Source organism: Paroedura picta, chromosome 1 (assembly GCF_049243985.1).
Source record: "Paroedura picta isolate Pp20150507F chromosome 1, Ppicta_v3.0, whole genome shotgun sequence".
NCBI lineage: Eukaryota > Metazoa > Chordata > Lepidosauria > Squamata > Gekkonidae > Paroedura > Paroedura picta.
In genome coordinates this window covers 954,644-972,642 of record NC_135369.1, presented here as the reverse complement: position 1 = coordinate 972,642, position 17,999 = coordinate 954,644, and the positions used below count along the sequence as shown (strand labels likewise).

Sequence of the window (17,999 nt, the reverse complement as noted above, 5' to 3'; positions counted from 1 at the left end):
TGTAGCGGAATCCAGTTGTGTTCAATCGTTTCCCATAGGTTTCAGGTCTCGGCAAAAATCGCTAGATAGGAAGCAATTTTTTCCGTGCTTTGTCCCGCCCCTGGCCGTCAATCAAACGAGCAGGCAATGGGCGGTTGTTACCATGCACTGGAAAAGCCCCTTTCCCTTTAAGAACAGTTTTTTAAAAAAAAGAAAAACACACGTTGCAACAAATATGCCTTGATTCCTTGATTCCTTGCTTCCTCCTAACGTAGAAACCCGTCTAGCTGGCAACTGGCCTGTGAGCTGCCGATTCATCGTTGCCACAGTCCACCGAATGAAAAAAAAATCCCCCCCCCATGCATGGGCGCGATTTTCGGCCGAAAATAAAGGGAACTTGCAAACGGGGTTGTATTGTGCTTGGTGACTTGAGGTGAGCTTTAAAGCAGCTCTGTGGAGGGACTGCAGCTGGAGAAGCCTCGCTGGGTGAATGAAGGCTCGCCGGTTCGTTGCTCTCTGCTTGCTCCAAGAAATAAAAATGGTGATCGCTTCGCCAGAAGTTCAGAGGAGAGAGCCAGGGGGAGGGACTTTGCTGAAATCGCAACAATGGGAATGCACAGAACTTTTTCAAAACTGTTGCAGATTGTTTGCAAGAGTGTAGCGCTTTCCAGAGGGTGAATCCACTTTTTGGGATTTCCCTGGAAGCGCTACAACGAAGCGCTTTTAGCGGGACTGTTTCAGGAGTGTGGCAGATTGTGTACGATGTTGTGCATAACTGCATATTAGTAGCAATTACAATTTGCCACACTCCTGCTACATTAAACGCGGAATGGACCCCAGTACTCTCCTTTTTTTTTCTTCTCAACTCCATTTCCTTCTGTCCCCGTGGCCTCTTCACTTTGTCTTAGACTTTGTTTTGGGACCTCTTCCCTCGTTGACACTTGCACCTCCTCTGCAAGGGCCTGAAATCTATTCTGGAGCTCCAAAGGCCCCGAGAACCGTCTCGCTCTACGCCGTTGAGTCTTTTTCTGAACTGTCTGCAGAGGCTCCATAATGAGGTCAATCCCCTTATCCTCTTCAGGACTAGTTGTATCCTCTTTATTCCAAGTTGCACAGCTCTGGTCTATGAACTCCTCCCCTTTCTTAATTTGGGTCAGAGTAATAATGCTGTTTTCTAATCCCCTAATCCTTTCCTCCAAAAGTTTTACCATCTTACACTTGGGACAGATGTAGTCCATCTTGTCTTCTGGGAGGAAGGCAATCATGTCACACTCACTGCAGATGATGGGATGAGTGTCCTGGAGGTCCATCGTAACTTCTAGGCAGTACAACTACTAGGGAAATATCATCTACTGATTCTAATTGCTAGGCCAAGAACCCCAGGCTAAGAGGGGATGGATTAAGGTGGGCATCTGACTCCAGTCAGGCACTTTTAAAACCATCAAAGCTGAATTCTGGGCATATGGTTTTGTGTGTGCGTGCCCTGGAATAAAACTTGGTGGGTCTTCAAGATGTCTGACTGGACTCACTTTGTCCTGCTACCTCAGACCAACATGGTGACCTGCCGGAATCTACCTTGCTAGAATGTCGCCCCTAAAGGGACCCCAATGGAGACGGACAGAGCCCAGCAGGTAATAGACTGCAAAAGGAGAAACTATAGTTTTTATACCCCACTTTTTGCTACCCAAAGGAGTCTCAATGTAGGTTACCTTCCTCTCCGCAAGAGAGTTCTGAGAGAACTGCTCTGCAAGAATCTGCAAGAACTGTGACTAGCCCAAGGTGCTGGCACATCCCTTCCTGCCCACCCATTCACACTCTGCCTAAGTTCATAAAAATCAGCATTACTATGATTCTGTGATTCAAAGGGAAGGATGGAAGGCAGGCAGATGACTAAAGCAGCCAAGTTGCAACAGAGTGACTTCAGCCGCCCTCAACTTGACCGGGCAGATGTGCGCTTGAGTCATGCCGTGGCAGTGAAGTTCACAGACATCGTAAAAGATTGTGCAACGGAACAGTCGCTCTCAGAGCCAACCGGCAGGTTATTATTCCTGGACTGAACAGGACCAGTGAGTGGAAGACCATGAGGATCAATGGGAAGTTCACGACAGCCATCTTGGATTTAACAATCCTTTGAGTTACACAAATGAGAGGACTAATTAGAAGGGAGCTGAAAGGGAGGGAAATTCAAGAGAGTCAAATTGTTACCGGATGTTTTGTAGCTCTTTAAAGCCACACTAGCTGAGGTGCAGAGAGCCTGCATTTCCAAAGTGACAAAAGATATTTGCGAAGCCTAAAAGGATGCCCGCACGGGTAACAACCCACATCATCAATCGAGGAAGTAATGAAACCCATGGGCCCCTTTACCCAGAGAATTATGAAGCATGTTAGGGAAGCACCTCCAGTTAAAAGGACCAGACCTCTGGCTGAGACCCTGGAGAGCGGCTGCCGGTTGAGTCGACAGCACTGGCCTTGCTGGCAGGGGGTCTGACTCAGCGGAAGGCAGCTTTGGGGAGGGGCTGTGTGCCCAGGGCTGCAGGTTCAGTGCCCCAGCCAAGGGCCGGGCGGGAAGGGATGGGAAAGCCCCCCGGGAGGGAGAGGTGGTCTGCCTGAGGGCCGGGCAGCTGGGCTCCTCCGGGGCGATGGTTCCGCTGGCCCTCGGGCTCTGCTCTTCTGTCACCGGCGAGGCTATAAATAAGGCGGGCAGAAAATAAATCTTGGCGCAGGCCGCCCGGGCACACGCTCGCGGCCAGCCGCCGGCAGGTGGGGCAAGCCGGTTCTCTGCGGGGGGTGGGCGGAGCCCTCGGGGAAAGGGGGGGCCGGGGGGCTCCCTCTCGCCGCCACCCCCGGCCTTCAGCCCGCCGGCCCTCCCCCCCCCCCCAGGCAGGTACCCGCGGCGGGGCGGGGGCGGGGGCGGCAGGGCTGGGCGGGGCGGGGCGGGGCGTGGGAGCCGTCGGGGCCGCCCGCCTGCCTGCCTGCCTGCCTGCCTGCCTGCCGGGTGTCCTGCTCTGCGCGCGGGCTCAGTGGCGGTCGGTGGGGTGCGGAGCCGGTGGGCGCGGGGCGGCGATCCGGAGGGCGAGCGCGATGGCCAACTTCGCCGGCCACTGGAAGATGCGGAGCTCCGAGAACTTCGAGGAGCTGCTCAAGGCGCTGGGTGAGCCGGGCCGGCCGGCCGCTCTCCGCACTCCCTCGTGCGGGAGGGCAGGGGGGGGGGGGGCGGAGACCCACAACAAGCCGGAGAGGTCGGCCAGCGGAGGGGGGGCAGCGCACCCGGGCCAGGCCAGGCGATGGGGAGGCTGGGGACGGACGGAGGCTGCTGCTTCGAGCTCTGCCCCCCCCGGCGCCCCCCCCCCCGGCAAGCAGCCCCCTCCCTCCCTCCCGCCGCTCAGACCACTACGGGGCTCTCTCGCTCTCTCCTCCCCCCTCCATCCCCCACCCCGATGCTGCCGGCCCCAGAGGCAGGGGAGAAGGGCCGCCGGGGGGTCGGAGCGGGGGGGGGCTTCTGGAGGACACTGAGCCTGCCCCCCTCCCCCCAGGCCCGTCCGGAGCCGCCCTGGCCCATGGCAGTGCACCTCGGCGTGTCCCAGGACCTTGCGCAGTCCGGCCGGCTGCGGGTGGATCGGGCCCCAGGGAGGCTGCTGCTGCAGCCTCCCTGGGGCCCGATCCACCCGCAGGAAGGGGGTCTCCGGACCCCGGGGCTGGGCCCGGGGGGGGGCAGGGCGGGCGTAGGGGCGGGGGTCCCCTGAGCAGGAGGCCCCGGGCCCTCGGTTGCGGGGGGGGGGGGGTGGCAGTCGGAGCCCACGGTGGGCCTAGGCAGACATGCAGGGAAGGGTGGGGCGGGGTGGTGGTGGCCGTGCCCCGTCCGCCGGTGGGGGGAGCCTGGCTCCAGGGCTGGTCCTCCAATGCCTTGTTGGAAGGGCCCCCCGGCCGGACGGCTGCCCCCCCCCCGCCTGCCTTGTGGGCTCCGGCTGGGGACTCCTGGGTGCTGAGAGGAGAGCCCCCTTGCACCCCCTCCCTCCCCTTGCCCCACTTCTTGCCGGAGGGCCGGGCTCCCTTCTCGCCTCCCGCTGCCCTTTGGGCCCCGCTGCTCCCCCAAAGACTCTGGGCTGCCCACGCCCCATTGCTCCTTGGCGGCCGGAGGGCTTGCGGGCCCCAGTCGGGCCCCGAGGGGAACTTTCTGCCTGCCTAGACCACACCGCCCCGATCCCCCTGGGAAGGAGCCGCCTGTCCCCCAACCGCCCCCGCAGCATGCAGAGGAGACGTCTCTCAGGGAGCTCCATGCTGGGCCCCCAGCTCCTTCCGTCTTGCCCTGCAGGTGGGGAATGAGGGGCTGCAGGCCCCTCAGTGGGGCAAAGTGTGGATCCTGCTGCTGCAAGGGCAGTTCTGTGTGTGACATCCCCCCCCCCCGCATTAGTTGGGGAAGCCAGAGGCTGAGGCTCAGGGGCAGAGCAGCATCTCCTTGGCACGATCTCCTTGGCACGATCTCCAGCTGAAAGGACCAGGCAGGAGGGGATGGGGAAGACCTTTCTCTGCCTGAGACCCTGGAGAGCCCTGGGGAGGGGCCAGAGCTCAGGGGCAGAGCCTCTGCTGGGCAGGCAGGAGGTCCCCGGTTCAATCCCAGGCAGCATCTCCTGCTGAAAGGACCAGGCAGGAGGGGATGGGGAAGACCTTTCTCTGCCTGAGACCCTGGAGAGCCCTGGGGAGGGGCCAGAGCTCAGGGGCAGAGCCTCTGCATGGCAGGCAGGAGGTCCCCGGTTCAATCCCAGGCAGCATCTCCAGCTGAAAGGACCAGGCAGGAGGGGATGGGGAAGACCTTTCTCTGCCTGAGACCCTGGAGAGCCCTGGGGAGGGGCCAGAGCTCAGGGGCAGAGCCTCTGCTGGGCAGGCAGGAGGTCCCCGGTTCAATCCCAGGCAGCATCTCCTGCTGAAAGGACCAGGCAGGAGGGGATGGGGAAGACCTTTCTCTGCCTGAGACCCTGGAGAGCCCTGGGGAGGGGCCAGAGCTCAGGGGCAGAGCCTCTGCATGGCAGGCAGGAGGTCCCCGGTTCAATCCCAGGCAGCATCTCCAGCTGAAAGGACCAGGCAGGAGGGGATGGGGAAGACCTTTCTCTGCCTGAGACCCTGGAGAGCCCTGGGGAAGGGCCAGAGCTCAGGGGCAGAGCCTCTGCATGGCAGGCAGGAGGTCCCCGGTTCAATCCCAGGCAGCATCTCCAGCTGAAAGGACCAGGCAGGGGGGGGGATGGGGAAGACCTTTCTCTGCCTGAGACCCTGGAGAGCCCTGGGGAGGGGCCAGAGCTCAGGGGCAGAGCCTCTGCTGGGCAGGCAGGAGGTCCCCGGTTCAATCCCAGGCAACATCTCCAGCTGAAAGGACCAGGCAGGAGGGGATGGGGAAGACCTTTCTCTGCCTGAGACCCTGGAGAGCCCTGGGGAGGGGCCAGAGCTCAGGGGCAGAGCCTCTGCTTGGCAGGCAGGAGGTCCCCGGTTCAATCCCAGGCAGCATCTCCAGCTGAAAGGACCAGGCAGGAGGGGATGGGGAAGACCTTTCTCTGCCGGAGACCCTGGAGAGCCCTGGGGAGGGGCCAGAGCTCAGGGGCAGAGCCTCTGCTGGGCAGGCAGGAGGTCCCCGGTTCAATCCCAGGCAGCTTCTCCAGCTGAAAGGACCAGGCAGAAGGGGATGGGGAAGACCTTTCTCTGCCTGAGACCCTGGAGAGCCCTGGGGAGGGGCCAGAGCTCAGGGGCAGAGCCTCTGCTTGGCAGGCAGGAGGTCCCCGGTTCAATCCCAGGCAGCACCTCCAGCTGAAAGGACCAGGCAGGAGGGGATGGGGAAGACCTTTCCCTGCCTGAGACCCTGGAGAGCCCTGGGGAGGGGCCAGAGCTCAGGGGCAGAGCCTCTGCTGGGCAGGCAGGAGGTCCCCGGTTCAATCCCAGGCAGCATCTCCAGCTGAAAGGACCAGGCAGGAGGGGATGGGGAAGACCTTTCTCTGCTGAGACCCTGGAGAGCCCTGGGGAGGGGCCAGAGCTCAGGGGCAGAGCCTCTGCTGGGCAGGCAGGAGGTCCCCGGTTCAATCCCAGGCAGCATCTCCAGCTGAAAGGACTAGGCAGGAGGGGATGGGGAAGACCTTTCTCTGCTGAGACCCTGGAGAGCCCTAGGGAGGGGCCAGAGCTCAGGGGCAGAGCCTCTGCTGGGCAGGCAGAAGGTTCCCGGTTCAATCCCAGGCAGCATCTCCAGCTGAAAGGACCAGGGAGGAGGGGATGGGGAAGACCTTTCTCTGCCTGAGACCCTGGAGAGCCCTGGGGAGGGGCCAGAGCTCAGGGGCAGAGCCTCTGCTTGGCAGGCAGAAGGTTCCCGGTTCAATCCCAGGCAGCATCTCCAGCTGAAAGGACCAGGCAGGAGGGGATGGGGAAGACCTTTCTCTGCCTGAGACCCTGGAGAGCCCTGGGGAGGGGCCAGAGCTCAGGGGCAGAGCCTCTGCTGGGCAGGCAGGAGGTCCCCGGTTCAATCCCAGGCAGCATCTCCAGCTGAAAGGACCAGGCAGGAGGGGATGGGGAAGACCTTTGTCTGCCTGAGACCCTGGAGAGCCCTGGGGAGGGGCCAGAGCTCAGGGGCAGAGCCTCTGCTGGGCAGGCAGGAGGTCCCCGGTTCAATCCCAGGCAGCATCTCCAGCTGAAAGGACCAGGGAGGAGGGGATGGGGAAGACCTTTCTCTGCCTGAGACCCTGGAGAGCCCTGGGGAAGGGCCAGAGCTCAGGGGCAGAGCCTCTGCATGGCAGGCAGGAGGTCCCCGGTTCAATCCCAGGCAGCATCTCCAGCTGAAAGGACCAGGCAGGAGGGGATGGGGAAGACCTTTCTCTGCCTGAGACCCTGGAGAGCCCTGGGGATGGGCCAGAGCTCAGGGGCAGAGCCTCTGCTGGGCAGGCAGGAGGTCCCCGGTTCAATCCCAGGCAGCATCTCCAGCTGAAAGGACCAGGCAGGAGGGGATGGGGAAGACCTTTCTCTGCCTGAGACCCTGGAGAGCCCTGGGGAAGGGCCAGAGCTCAGGGGCAGAGCCTCTGCATGGCAGGCAGGAGGTCCCCGGTTCAATCCCAGGCAGCATCTCCAGCTGAAAGGACCAGGCAGGAGGGGATGGGGAAGACCTTTCTCTGCCTGAGACCCTGGAGAGCCCTGGGGATGGGCCAGAGCTCAGGGGCAGAGCCTCTGCTGGGCAGGCAGGAGGTCCCTGGTTCAATCCCAGGCAGCATCTCCAGCTGAAAGGACCAGGCAGGAGGGGATGGGGAAGACCTTTCTCTGCCTGAGACCCTGGAGAGCCCTGGGGAGGGGCCAGAGCTCAGGGGCAGAGCCTCTGCATGGCAGGCAGGAGGTCCCCGGTTCAATCCCAGGCAGCATCTCCAGCTGAAAGGACCAGGCAGGAGGGGATGGGGAAGACCTTTCTCTGCCTGAGACCCTGGAGAGCCCTTGGGAAGGGCCAGAGCTCAGGGGCAGAGCCTCTGCATGGCAGGCAGGAGGTCCCCGGTTCAATCCCAGGCAGCATCTCCAGCTGAAAGGACCAGGCAGGAGGGGATGGGGAAGACCTTTCTCTGCCTGAGACCCTGGAGAGCCCTGGGGATGGGCCAGAGCTCAGGGGCAGAGCCTCTGCTGGGCAGGCAGGAGGTCCCCGGTTCAATCCCAGGCAGCATCTCCAGCTGAAAGGACCAGGCAGGAGGGGATGGGGAAGACCTTTCTCTGCCTGAGACCCTGGAGAGCCCTGGGGAGGGGCCAGAGCTCAGGGGCAGAGCCTCTGCTGGGCAGGCAGGAGGTCCCCGGTTCAATCCCAGGCAGCATCTCCAGCTGAAAGGACCAGGCAGGAGGGGATGGGGAAGGCCTTTCTCTGCCTGAGACCCTGGAGAGCCCTGGGGAGGGGCCAGAGCTCAGGGGCAGAGCCTCTGCTGGGCAGGCAGGAGGTCCCCGGTTCAATCCCAGGCAGCATCTCCAGCTGAAAGGACCAGGCAGGAGGGGATGGGGAAGACCTTTCTCTGCCTGAGACCCTGGAGAGCCCTGGGGAGGGGCCAGAGCTCAGGGGCAGAGCCTCTGCTGGGCAGGCAGGAGGTCCCCGGTTCAATCCCAGGCAGCATCTCCAGCTGAAAGGACCAGGCAGGAGGGGATGGGGAAGACCTTTCTCTGCCTGAGACCCTGGAGAGCCCTGGGGAGGGGCCAGAGCTCAGGGGCAGAGCCTCTGCTGGGCAGGCAGGAGGTCCCCGGTTCAATCCCAGGCAGCATCTCCAGCTGAAAGGACCAGGCAGGAGGGGATGGGGAAGACCTTTCTCTGCCTGAGACCCTGGAGAGCCCTGGGGAGGGGCCAGAGCTCAGGGGCAGAGCCTCTGCTGGGCAGGCAGGAGGTCCCCGGTTCAATCCCAGGCAGCATCTCCAGCTGAAAGGACCAGGCAGGAGGGGATGGGGAAGACCTTTCTCTGCCTGAGACCCTGGAGAGCCCTGGGGAGGGGCCAGAGCTCAGGGGCAGAGCCTCTGCTGGGCAGGCAGGAGGTCCCCGGTTCAATCCCAGGCAGCATCTCCAGCTGAAAGGACCAGGCAGGAGGGGATGGGGAAGACCTTTCTCTGCCTGAGACCCTGGAGAGCCCTGGGGAGGGGCCAGAGCTCAGGGGCAGAGCCTCTGCTGGGCAGGCAGGAGGTCCCCGGTTCAATCCCAGGCAGCATCTCCAGCTGAAAGGACCAGGCAGGAGATGATGGGGAAGACCTTTCTCTGCCTGACACCATGGAGAGCCCTGGGGGGGGGGGGTGGGCAGAGCTCAGGGGCAGAGCCTCTGCTTGGCAGGCAGGAGGTCCCCGGTTCAATCCCAGGCAGCATCTCCAGCTGAAAGGACCAGGCAGGAGGGGATGGGGAAGACCTTTCTCGGCCGGAGACCCTGGAGAGCCCTGGGGAGGGGCCAGAGCTCAGGGGCAGAGACTCTGCTTGGCAGGCAGGAGGTCCCCGGTTCAATCCCAGGCAGCATCTCCAGCTGAAAGGACCAGGCAGGAGGGGATGGGGAAGACCTTTCTCTGCCTGAGACCCTGGAGAGCCCTGGGGAGGGGCCAGAGCTCAGGGGCAGAGCCTCTGCTGGGCAGGCAGGAGGTCCCCGGTTCAATCCCAGGCAGCATCTCCAGCTGAAAGGACCAGGCAGGAGGGGATGGGGAAGACCTTTCTCTGCCTGAGACCCTGGAGAGCCCTGGGGAGGGGCCAGAGCTCAGGGGCAGAGCCTCTGCTGGGCAGGCAGGAGGTCCCCGGTTCAATCCCAGGCAGCATCTCCAGCTGAAAGGACCAGGCAGGAGATGATGGGGAAGACGTTTCTCTGCCGGAGACCCTGGAGAGCCCTGGGGAGGGGCCACAGCTCAGGGGCAGAGCCTCTGCTTGGCAGGCAGGAGGTCCCCGGTTCAATCCCAGGCAGCATCTCCAGCTGAAAGGACCAAGCAGGAGGGGATGGGGAAGACCTTTCTCTGCCTGACACCATGGAGAGCCCTGGGGGGGGGGGTGGGCAGAGCTCAGGGGCAGAGCCTCTGCTTGGCAGGCAGGAGGTCCCCGGTTCAATCCCAGGCAGCATCTCCAGCTGAAAGGACCAGGCAGGAGGGGATGGGGAAGACCTTTCTCTGCCGGAGACCCTGGAGAGCCCTGGGGAGGGGCCAGAGCTCAGGGGCAGAGCCTCTGCTTGGCAGGCAGGAGGTCCCCGGTTCAATCCCAGGCAGCATCTCCAGCTGAAAGGACCAGGCAGGAGGGGATGGGGAAGACCTTTCTCTGCCTAAGACCCTGGAGAGCCCTGAGGAGGGGCCAGAACTCAGGGGCAGAGCCTCTGCTTGGCAGGCAGGAGGTCCCCGGTTCAATCCCAGGCAGCATCTCCAGCTGAAAGGACCAGGCAGGAGGGGATGGGGAAGACCTTTGTCTGCCGGAGACCCTGGAGAGCCCTGGGGGGGGGGGGGGGGCAGAGCTCAGGGGCAGAGCCTCTGCTTGGCAGGCAGGAGGTCCCCGGTTCAATCCCAGGCAGCATCTCCAGCTGAAAGGACCAGGCAGGAGGGGATGGGGAAGACCTTTCTCTGCCTGAGACCCTGGAGAGCCCTGGGGAGGGGCCAGAGCTCAGGGGCAGATCCTCTGCTGGGCAGGCAGGAGGTCCCCGGTTCAATCCCAGGCAGCATCTCCAGCTGAAAGGACCAGGCAGGAGGGGATGGGGAAGAGCTTTCTCTGCCTGAGACCCTGGAGAGCCCTGGGGAGGGGCCAGAGCTCAGGGGCAGAGCCTCTGCTTGGCAGGCAGGAGGTCCCCGTTTCAATCCCAGGCAGCATCTCCAGCTGAAAGGACCAGGCAGGAGGGGATGGGGAAGACCTTTCTCTGCCTGAGACCCTGGAGAGCCCTGGGGAGGGGCCAGAGCTCAGGGGCAGAGCCTCTGCTGGGCAGGCAGGAGGTCCCCGGTTCAATCCCAGGCAGCATCTCCAGCTGAAAGGACCAGGCAGGAGGGGATGGGGAAGACCTTTCTCTGCCTGAGACCCTGGAGAGCCCTGGGGAGGGGCCAGAGCTCAGGGGCAGATCCTCTGCTGGGCAGGCAGGAGGTCCCCGGTTCAATCCCAGGCAGCATCTCCAGCTGAAAGGACCAGGCAGGAGGGGATGGGGAAGACCTTTCTCTGCCTGAGACCCTGGAGAGCCCTGGGGAGGGGCCAGAGCTCAGGGGCAGATCCTCTGCTGGGCAGGCAGGAGGTCCCCGGTTCAATCCCAGGCAGCATCTCCAGCTGAAAGGACCAGGCAGGAGGGGATGGGGAAGACCTTTCTCTGCCTGAGACCCTGGAGAGCCCTGGGGAGGGGCCAGAGCCCAGGGGCAGAGCCTCTGCTTGGCAGGCAGGAGGTCCCCGGTTCAATCCCAGGCAGCATCTCCAGCTGAAAGGACCAGGCAGGAGGGGATGGGGAAGAGCTTTCTCTGCCTGAGACCCTGGAGAGCCCTGGGGAGGGGCCAGAGCTCAGGGGCAGAGCCTCTGCTGGGCAGGCAGGAGGTCCCCGGTTCAATCCCAGGCAGCATCTCCAGCTGAAAGGACCAGGCAGGAGGGGATGGGGAAGAGCTTTCTCTGCCTGAGACCCTGGAGAGCCCTGGGGAGGAGCCAGAGCTCAGGGGCAGAGCCTCAGCTTGGCAGGCAGGAGGTCCCCGGTTCAATCCCAGGCAGCATCTCCAGCAGAAAGGATCAGGCAGGAGGGGATAGGGAAGACCTTTCTCTGCCTGAGACCCTGGAGAGCCCTGGAGAGGAGCCAGAGCTCAGGGGCAGAGCCTCTGCTGGGCAGGCAGGAGGTCCCCGGTTCAATCCCAGGCAGCATCTCCAGCTGAAAGGACCAGGCAGGAGGGGATAGGGAAGACCTTTCTCTGCCTGAGACCCTGGAGAGCCCTGGAGAGGAGCCAGAGCCCAGGGGCAGAGCCTCTGCTGGGCAGGCAGGAGGTCCCCGGTTCAATCCCAGGCAGCATCTCCAGCTGAAAGGACCAGGCAGGAGGGGATGGGGAAGACCTTTGTCTGCCGGAGACCCTGGAGAGCCCTGGGGAGGGGCCAGAGCTCAGGGGCAGAGCCTCTGCTGGGCAGGCAGGAGGTCCCCGGTTCAATCCCAGGCAGCATCTCCAGCTGAAAGGACCAGGCAGGAGGGGATGGGGAAGACCTTTCTCTGCCTGAGACCCTGGAGAGCCATGATATTTGGCAGCATCTCCAGCTGAAAGGACCAGCTTGAAGGGGATGGGGAAGAGCCTGGAGAGTGGCTGCCAGTCAGGGGAGTCCACGTGGGCCTTACTGGACCAGAGGGCTCTGTGGAAGGGGACTCAGGCAGAGGCGAACCGAGTGTCTCTCTGCTTGCTTTCAAGGTGTGGGGGGTAGCTCTGGGCTCTCTGGGTCGCGGCAGATGAGCCTGCTCCATGGAGCCAACCTTGCTTGGCTTGCCAGGGCAGAGGCCTCCTTTCTGGAGCCAGGCAGGAGCCGGGAGAAGGGAGCAGTTTAAGCTCCCCCTCCCCAAAAAAGGATGATGGGGGCGCGGGGCGTGCATTCAAACCTCTTGGTGAAAAGCAGCACAGATTCCTCCCCCCACCCAGGGAAAGTGGAGGAGGCGTCTGGAAAACAGGGAGTCCCCCTTCGAAGCCCAATGGAGTCTTCCCTCTTTGTGAGACCCCTGGCAGTCGCCCCCCCCCCCTTCCCTCACTTTGTCTGGGAACAACAGTCAACCCTCCGCCCCTCCCCCTCCCTGACCAAACAATAGGCGTTTCTTCTCCCCCCTCCCCTTTGGCTTCAGCTCCCCAGCCTGTGGCGATGGGCCCCCAGCCCTAAAGCCCCCTCTCCTCACTGGGGCTCCACCCCCACAAGGGGGCCTGATCCTGCCCGGTCTCAGGCCCAGGCCTCCTTTCCCTTCCCTTCCCTTTCTTCCCCTCTCTGTGTGCAAATTCTTTCCAGGTTAGCGGGGTCTGTGTCACATACTTCAGGGTAATTATCACGTACTTCTATTTCAGCATGTTGAGCAGCCCCCTCTCCTTCCCCCCCCCTTCCCCCAGCCCAGGATTTTGGGGCAGAAGGTCTGAGATCCTGAGCGGGAGGGGGGAAGAAAGTGACCCCCCCCCGCCTGAATCCCTCTCCCTTTCCCAGGCAGGCAGCCTTGGGGCTTTGCTGGCAGGGAGTTTTATGGGCATCTCTGCATTCTGGAGAGAGCTGGGCTGGGCTGTTTGGAGAGGACGATGTTTGCAGAGCTGGAGATTCCAAACGAGGCGGGTCTCCTTGGCTGGGACAGGCAAGGGGGTATGAGGTTGAGCCCCGTCTTTGTGGCTCTGAACAGGGGCAGGCCAGGGTCTCACAAGGGGTCCACTATGCCCACTGATGCAGCAGGCTGCCGTTCTGCCCTCGGGGTGACCTAGGAGGGGGTCTGGTGGACAAAGGCAGCTGGGGGCAGGGGGTGGCCGTCTGGCCACAGCTGGTTCTGGCCCGTCTCTCCCACCCGCCCAAGGGGTCCTGGTGCCACCCTAACAAGGACTGCGCCCGGCCTATGCTTGGCCTCCAATGGAGAGGTGCGGTGCCCCTCCCTGGCAACAGGAGGCCAGCCCTCGAGCCTCCCGCAAAGGACAACTCTCTCTGGCCAGTCGGCTTGGCAACTGGGAGGGCCGGACCTCTTCTGCCTGGACGGACACATGATATTCCAGGCGGCTGCCCCAGGGGAGCTCCCTGTGGACGAGCGGCTGATGGGTCGTGGGGCAGCTGGGCGGGGGGGGGGGGGCGTTTGTATTCTGCCCAGCAGGCGGCCATTTCCATACTGGGCCTTCTTTGGGCCTCTCCCCGAAAGGAATGAGAAGGAAATCTTTGCTGGCATCCTGTCTTCCGTCTTCCTGATGGAAACTTGGCAGCGCCCGGGACCCGGCCGGGCTCTGAGTTTGGCAGAGCTATTTCCCTGCCACAAGCGTGGTTCCCCGAGGGAGAGGTGCTGAACGTTTGCCCCGATGTCATCTCCCTCCAAGCGGGTGAGGCTCCAGGGCTGTGTTCGCCAGCTGAACTGGGAGAGCAAAGACTCCTCTGTGGGCGGAGATCGTGGAATGTTAATGGGATACCTTAATGTGGCACAGCTGTTTTCCTGGGGGGTCTCCTCCAAATTCTGTTGGACTGCCGGCTCTCTCAAATGGGGAGCCTAAAGGAGCCAAAGGCAGGCAAGCCAGCCAGCCAGCCAGCCGGCCGGCCTCCCCTGGCCCCCCCCCTCAAGGCCCCGGCTCTCCAGAGCCCCCGGCAGGGTGTTTGGTCCTTTGGGCTGGGGGTGGCACCTGGGGGGCTTCCGCATGCCAAGCAGGAACTCCTCCACTGCGCAACAACCCCTCCCCCAAACCTGCCCCCGCTGCGAGTGGTTTCCCTTGTTCGGGGGAGCCAGTTTTTCAACTGGAGTCCTTGTGTTGCACAATTGCACCCTCGTGCCAAAGGCTGTCAGGGAGTTCTTCTGAAAGCGCCTGTGAGGAGCGGTTGGGGAACCTGCCTACCGGAGGGTGGCGGACGGGTCCTGCCCAGGAGGGCAGCAGGAGCCTGCCCTGCCCCAAGGGACCACACCTGCCTGCTTCTGCTGCAGCAGCACCCGGTGGGTCCCCCAGGAGGGGGGATGGGACAGACAGCTTCATCCCACCCCCTCAGGTCCTGGAAAATGCCACACAACTTCATAGGGTTGCCAACAACAAGTGTAGGAAATTTGGGGGTGGAGACTAGGGAGGGCAAAGTTTAAAGTGGAAGGTTCTCAGTCATTCAGCCCACCCGCCAAAGCAAGAAGCCAGAAGTTCTGCCGTCCTCTGGAGGACTCCAGGCCCCACCTGGAGGTTGGCAAGCAGGCTCTGTTTGCAGGCTTAGCTACAGCTCTTAGAATCATAGAACCGTAGAATAAAAGAGTTGGAAGGGGTCTTCTGGGTCATCTAGTCCAACCCCCTGCACTGTGCAGGACACTCACAACCCTCTCGCTCACCCACTGACCCCTGCCACCCCCTTAAGCCTGCAAGGGAGTACAAGCAGGACAGTGTGGAGAGCCAGCGTGGCGTCCTGGTTAAGAGGGCCAGATCCGAGAGGGCCGGATTTGACTCCCTCCTTGTGCCGTGCAAGGTTGCTGCATGGGCTTGTGCCAGTTGTGTTCCCTCAGCCTAGTCTCCCTCGCAGGGCTCTTCTGAAGATAAAGCGGAGGAGAGGAGATTGCTGGCAGCGGCCTTGGGCCCCACGGGGGGAGAAAGGGGGCTACAGTCCGGCTAAATAATTAAATGAGGACTAAGTCAGGCACAAGGGGGACCGCGGCCGGAAGAGTCTCCAGTGAGGCTACCTTCCCTTCAACTTGGTGTCTCCTTGGGCCAAGACGGGACGAGAATGGTCCGGTCCCCTCCTGGAGGACTTCTGGTATCACTTGCCTTGTGCAATGACAGCCTGTGGTATCCCAAGCAGTGCATTCCTCCAGATATTTTGACCGCGGGGAAGGCTCTTCCCCCACAGCGGCTTCTTTCTTACCAGAAACGCTGCGGCCAGGGGTCTGAATTTGCTGGGGGCTCTCCGGCCATGCCTCTGGAGGTGGTCTGCTCCCCCCACCCCCACCTCGGCTTCCTGGGAAGACTGTTCTGGACAGGTGCTGGGTGCAAAAGGTGCATGACTCCACCTCTCCCCTGTGCTGTGGGGAAGCCACTGCCACCCCCACCCCCCATCTCTGGTGAGGCCTCCTCTACCCTTCTCCCCCTCCCCTCTCCCCCCCTCCACGTTTCCCAGAAGAGGTAGATTGGGGGGGGCGGGAAAGATGCTGGCCGATGGGCCCGGCTGGCTTGCCAAGAGATCCTGCTCCGGTCAGGCCCCCCCTCCTGCCTGGCCCCCCCTCCCCTCCCCTCCCCTCCCCCGGCTGAGCGAGCCTTCCCTCGCAGGGGTGAATGTGATGCTGCGGAAGATCGCGGTGGCAGCGGCCTCCAAGCCAGCGGTGGAGATCAAGCAGGACGGGGACCGCTTCTACATCAAGACCTCGACCACGGTTCGCACCACAGAGATCAGCTTCAAGGTCGGCGAAGAGTTCGAGGAGCAGACGGTGGACGGCAGACCCTGCAAGGTGAGGGGGGCGGGGGGGGGTTGTAGCCCCATCGGCCAGATGGCGTTTCGGAGTGCCAAGAGTCTCTGCCCGGGCAAGCCTCCCTTCAACCGCCCCGCCACAAGGGGTGCCAACCGGCAGGGAGGGCCTCGAAGATCTCCTGGAATCATGAGTGATCTCCACAGGGATCTGCTGTCCAGGAGAGACTGGCTCCTTGGGTGGGTGGGGGACACTGTTCAGGCCCCCCCACGCCCGGCTACATGCCTAAATCTCCAGGCCAGGGCTGGACAAAGGGGCCACCATCTGGAGGAAGCAGCTCCTCAGGGGGGAGGGCAGCTGCCGGACCCCCTTTTAAAGAGGGAGCTCTCCCTCCCTCCTTCCTCTGCAGAGCTTGGCCAGATGGGAGAGTGACACTAAGATGGTGTGTGAACAGAGGCTGCTGAAGGGGGAAGGCCCGAAGACCGGCTGGTCCCGAGAAATGACCAACGATGGGGAGCTCATCCTGGTAAGACAGCCCCTCCCCCTCAATGCGGCCCCAGCCCTCCCCTTGCTTCACGCCTGAGGCGGATCACAGATCACGTCTGAAGAGCCCTGCTGGGTCAGGCCAGGGCGGGTCCCTCCAGTCCAGCTGCCTGCCTCAGCGCGTGGCCGGCTCGTTCCTGGGGGGGGGGGAGCAGCCATGGGGCCGAGAGGCCACGGGGATTCCCCTGGCGGCAGGTGCCACGCATCCCTCTGGCCAGCTCTGGATGTCACGGCCCAGGCAGAGAGGGCAGCCGCAGGGCACGCCCTCCCTCCCTCCCTCCCTTTCTTGGCCTCCCTGGAGCCGTCCTGGTTCAGGCTTCTCAAACATGGCGGTTGACCAATGACGTCAGCGGGGCGATGGCCCCTCTGCTGCTGGCGCCTCTGCCGCCTGCCCCGGGCTGGTCGAAAGCCAGGGAGGGAGGGAGGGAGGGAGGGAGGGAGGCTTCTTGCAGCCGCCCAAAGGGCCCCGAGTTCAGAGGAGTTTGCTCATTGATGGCTGAAGGGTCTAATGCAACAGCAGCGGATCCGTGGCCGGTTTTTGACCCAAGCGGTCTCCTCAAGGCTGTGGGCTGCCTTGGGAGTAAGGCCTTGTGGGCGAGACCTGCCCACTTGTGGCCCCACAAGGGTAACCGGCCTGCCCCGCCAGGGGGTGGGGTGGGGAAGACGGCAGCCAGGAGCCCCCCCCCCCCTCACTCCAGCTCCTTGTCTCTTCTTTTCCCCAGACCATGACAGCCGACGATGTGGTCTGCACCAGGATCTACACCCGGGAGTGAAGCCTGTATTGGGGGGGGGGAGGGGAAGGAGGGTGCCCAGGAAAGGCAGCAGAACCTGGCAGGCCGGGCAGGGTTCAAGCCTCTCTACACGACGAGAGAGACCCGGGACAAGGACCAGGACCCTCCTTGCTGGACCCCCCACCCTACCCCAGTCTCCCTTCCTGCTCAGAAGCCTCCGGGCAAGAAGGCAACCTGGAGCACGGGTGAGGCTGACAGGGGTGGGGGGGGGGAGGAGGAGGAGGTCTTTGAGAGCCAGGAGACCCCCGGTTCAAATTCCCTCCTCTCCCCCCCCCCGCTGTCCTCAGTCTGAAATGAGGAGGGTCTTCTCCCCTCTCTAAGGGGATAAACAAGCTGTGGTCACTCTTACCTTTTGTATAATACCCCCCCCCCCAAGAAGGGCTTGGATTTAATTTTCACCAAACTGATGCAGGTTTCTCTGTATGTCATCCGTCCCCCCCCTCCCCGCATCCATCCGCCCACCTCTTGTGTGGATTCGCTGAGACCATCCTGCTCTGTCGCCCCCTCCCCCCCCCAGGCTTTGTATTCTCTTTCTGTCCTTATGAGGTGTCTGTAGACATATTTATTGCTCCTCCTGTATGAAAAGACAACCACCCCCCTCCCCCCCCCCGCAGGTGCCTGTTTGGGCCAGGCAGGGCCTTTATTTAGAGCCACTTTCACCCCCACCCCACCCCCCTCGCTAATAAAAGCCTTTGTCCCTCCGACCACTCTGGCGCCTGCAGTCCTGTGGTTTGTGGGCTCCTCCAGCCACGCCCGCCTGGCCTGGCAGAGGCCGGTCTGTCTGTCATATTGCCCTTCTCTCCCCCCCCCCCGAGCCACAGAAGGGGGGCCGAGGCAGCCGCTACGTAAGGCCTGAGGCTGTGGGTGGCCCTGGGCTGCCCTTCCTCTCTGCCTGGGCAGGTCACACGACCTGGAAGCCCCCAAAAAACCACTCACTGCCCGCTTGGCATGCTGGCGATGCCACCTAACACCGTTCTGTGCACTCATTTGAATCCACCCCAGTGAACTTTGAGTGTGGGTCAGCTTGATGCTGAGGACAGGGGATGGGGTGGTCACCATGGAGACAGCAGGCCACTGTGCCCCCCTCCCTCAGCCCCCCCTTTCCTGGAGCAGCACCCCCCCCCCGCCCCCAGGCTCCTGCCCCAGTAGCGAGGCTGGCCGGACAGGCTGAGGT

General features: G+C 62.8%; 1 protein-coding gene across 1 annotated transcript; it reads left to right on the top strand.

Annotated features, from left to right (window-relative positions):
- The first annotated feature begins 2,985 nt into the window (after positions 1-2,985).
- CRABP2 (cellular retinoic acid binding protein 2) lies at positions 2,986-17,477 on the top strand. The gene is made up of 4 exons (XM_077318995.1): positions 2,986-3,130; positions 15,355-15,533; positions 15,901-16,017; positions 16,757-17,477. The coding sequence occupies exons 1-4, from the start codon at positions 3,061-3,063 to the stop codon at positions 16,805-16,807; spliced, it is 417 nt and encodes a 138-aa protein (XP_077175110.1). The 5' UTR covers positions 2,986-3,060; the 3' UTR covers positions 16,808-17,477.
- Positions 17,478-17,999: the final 522 nt, after the last annotated feature.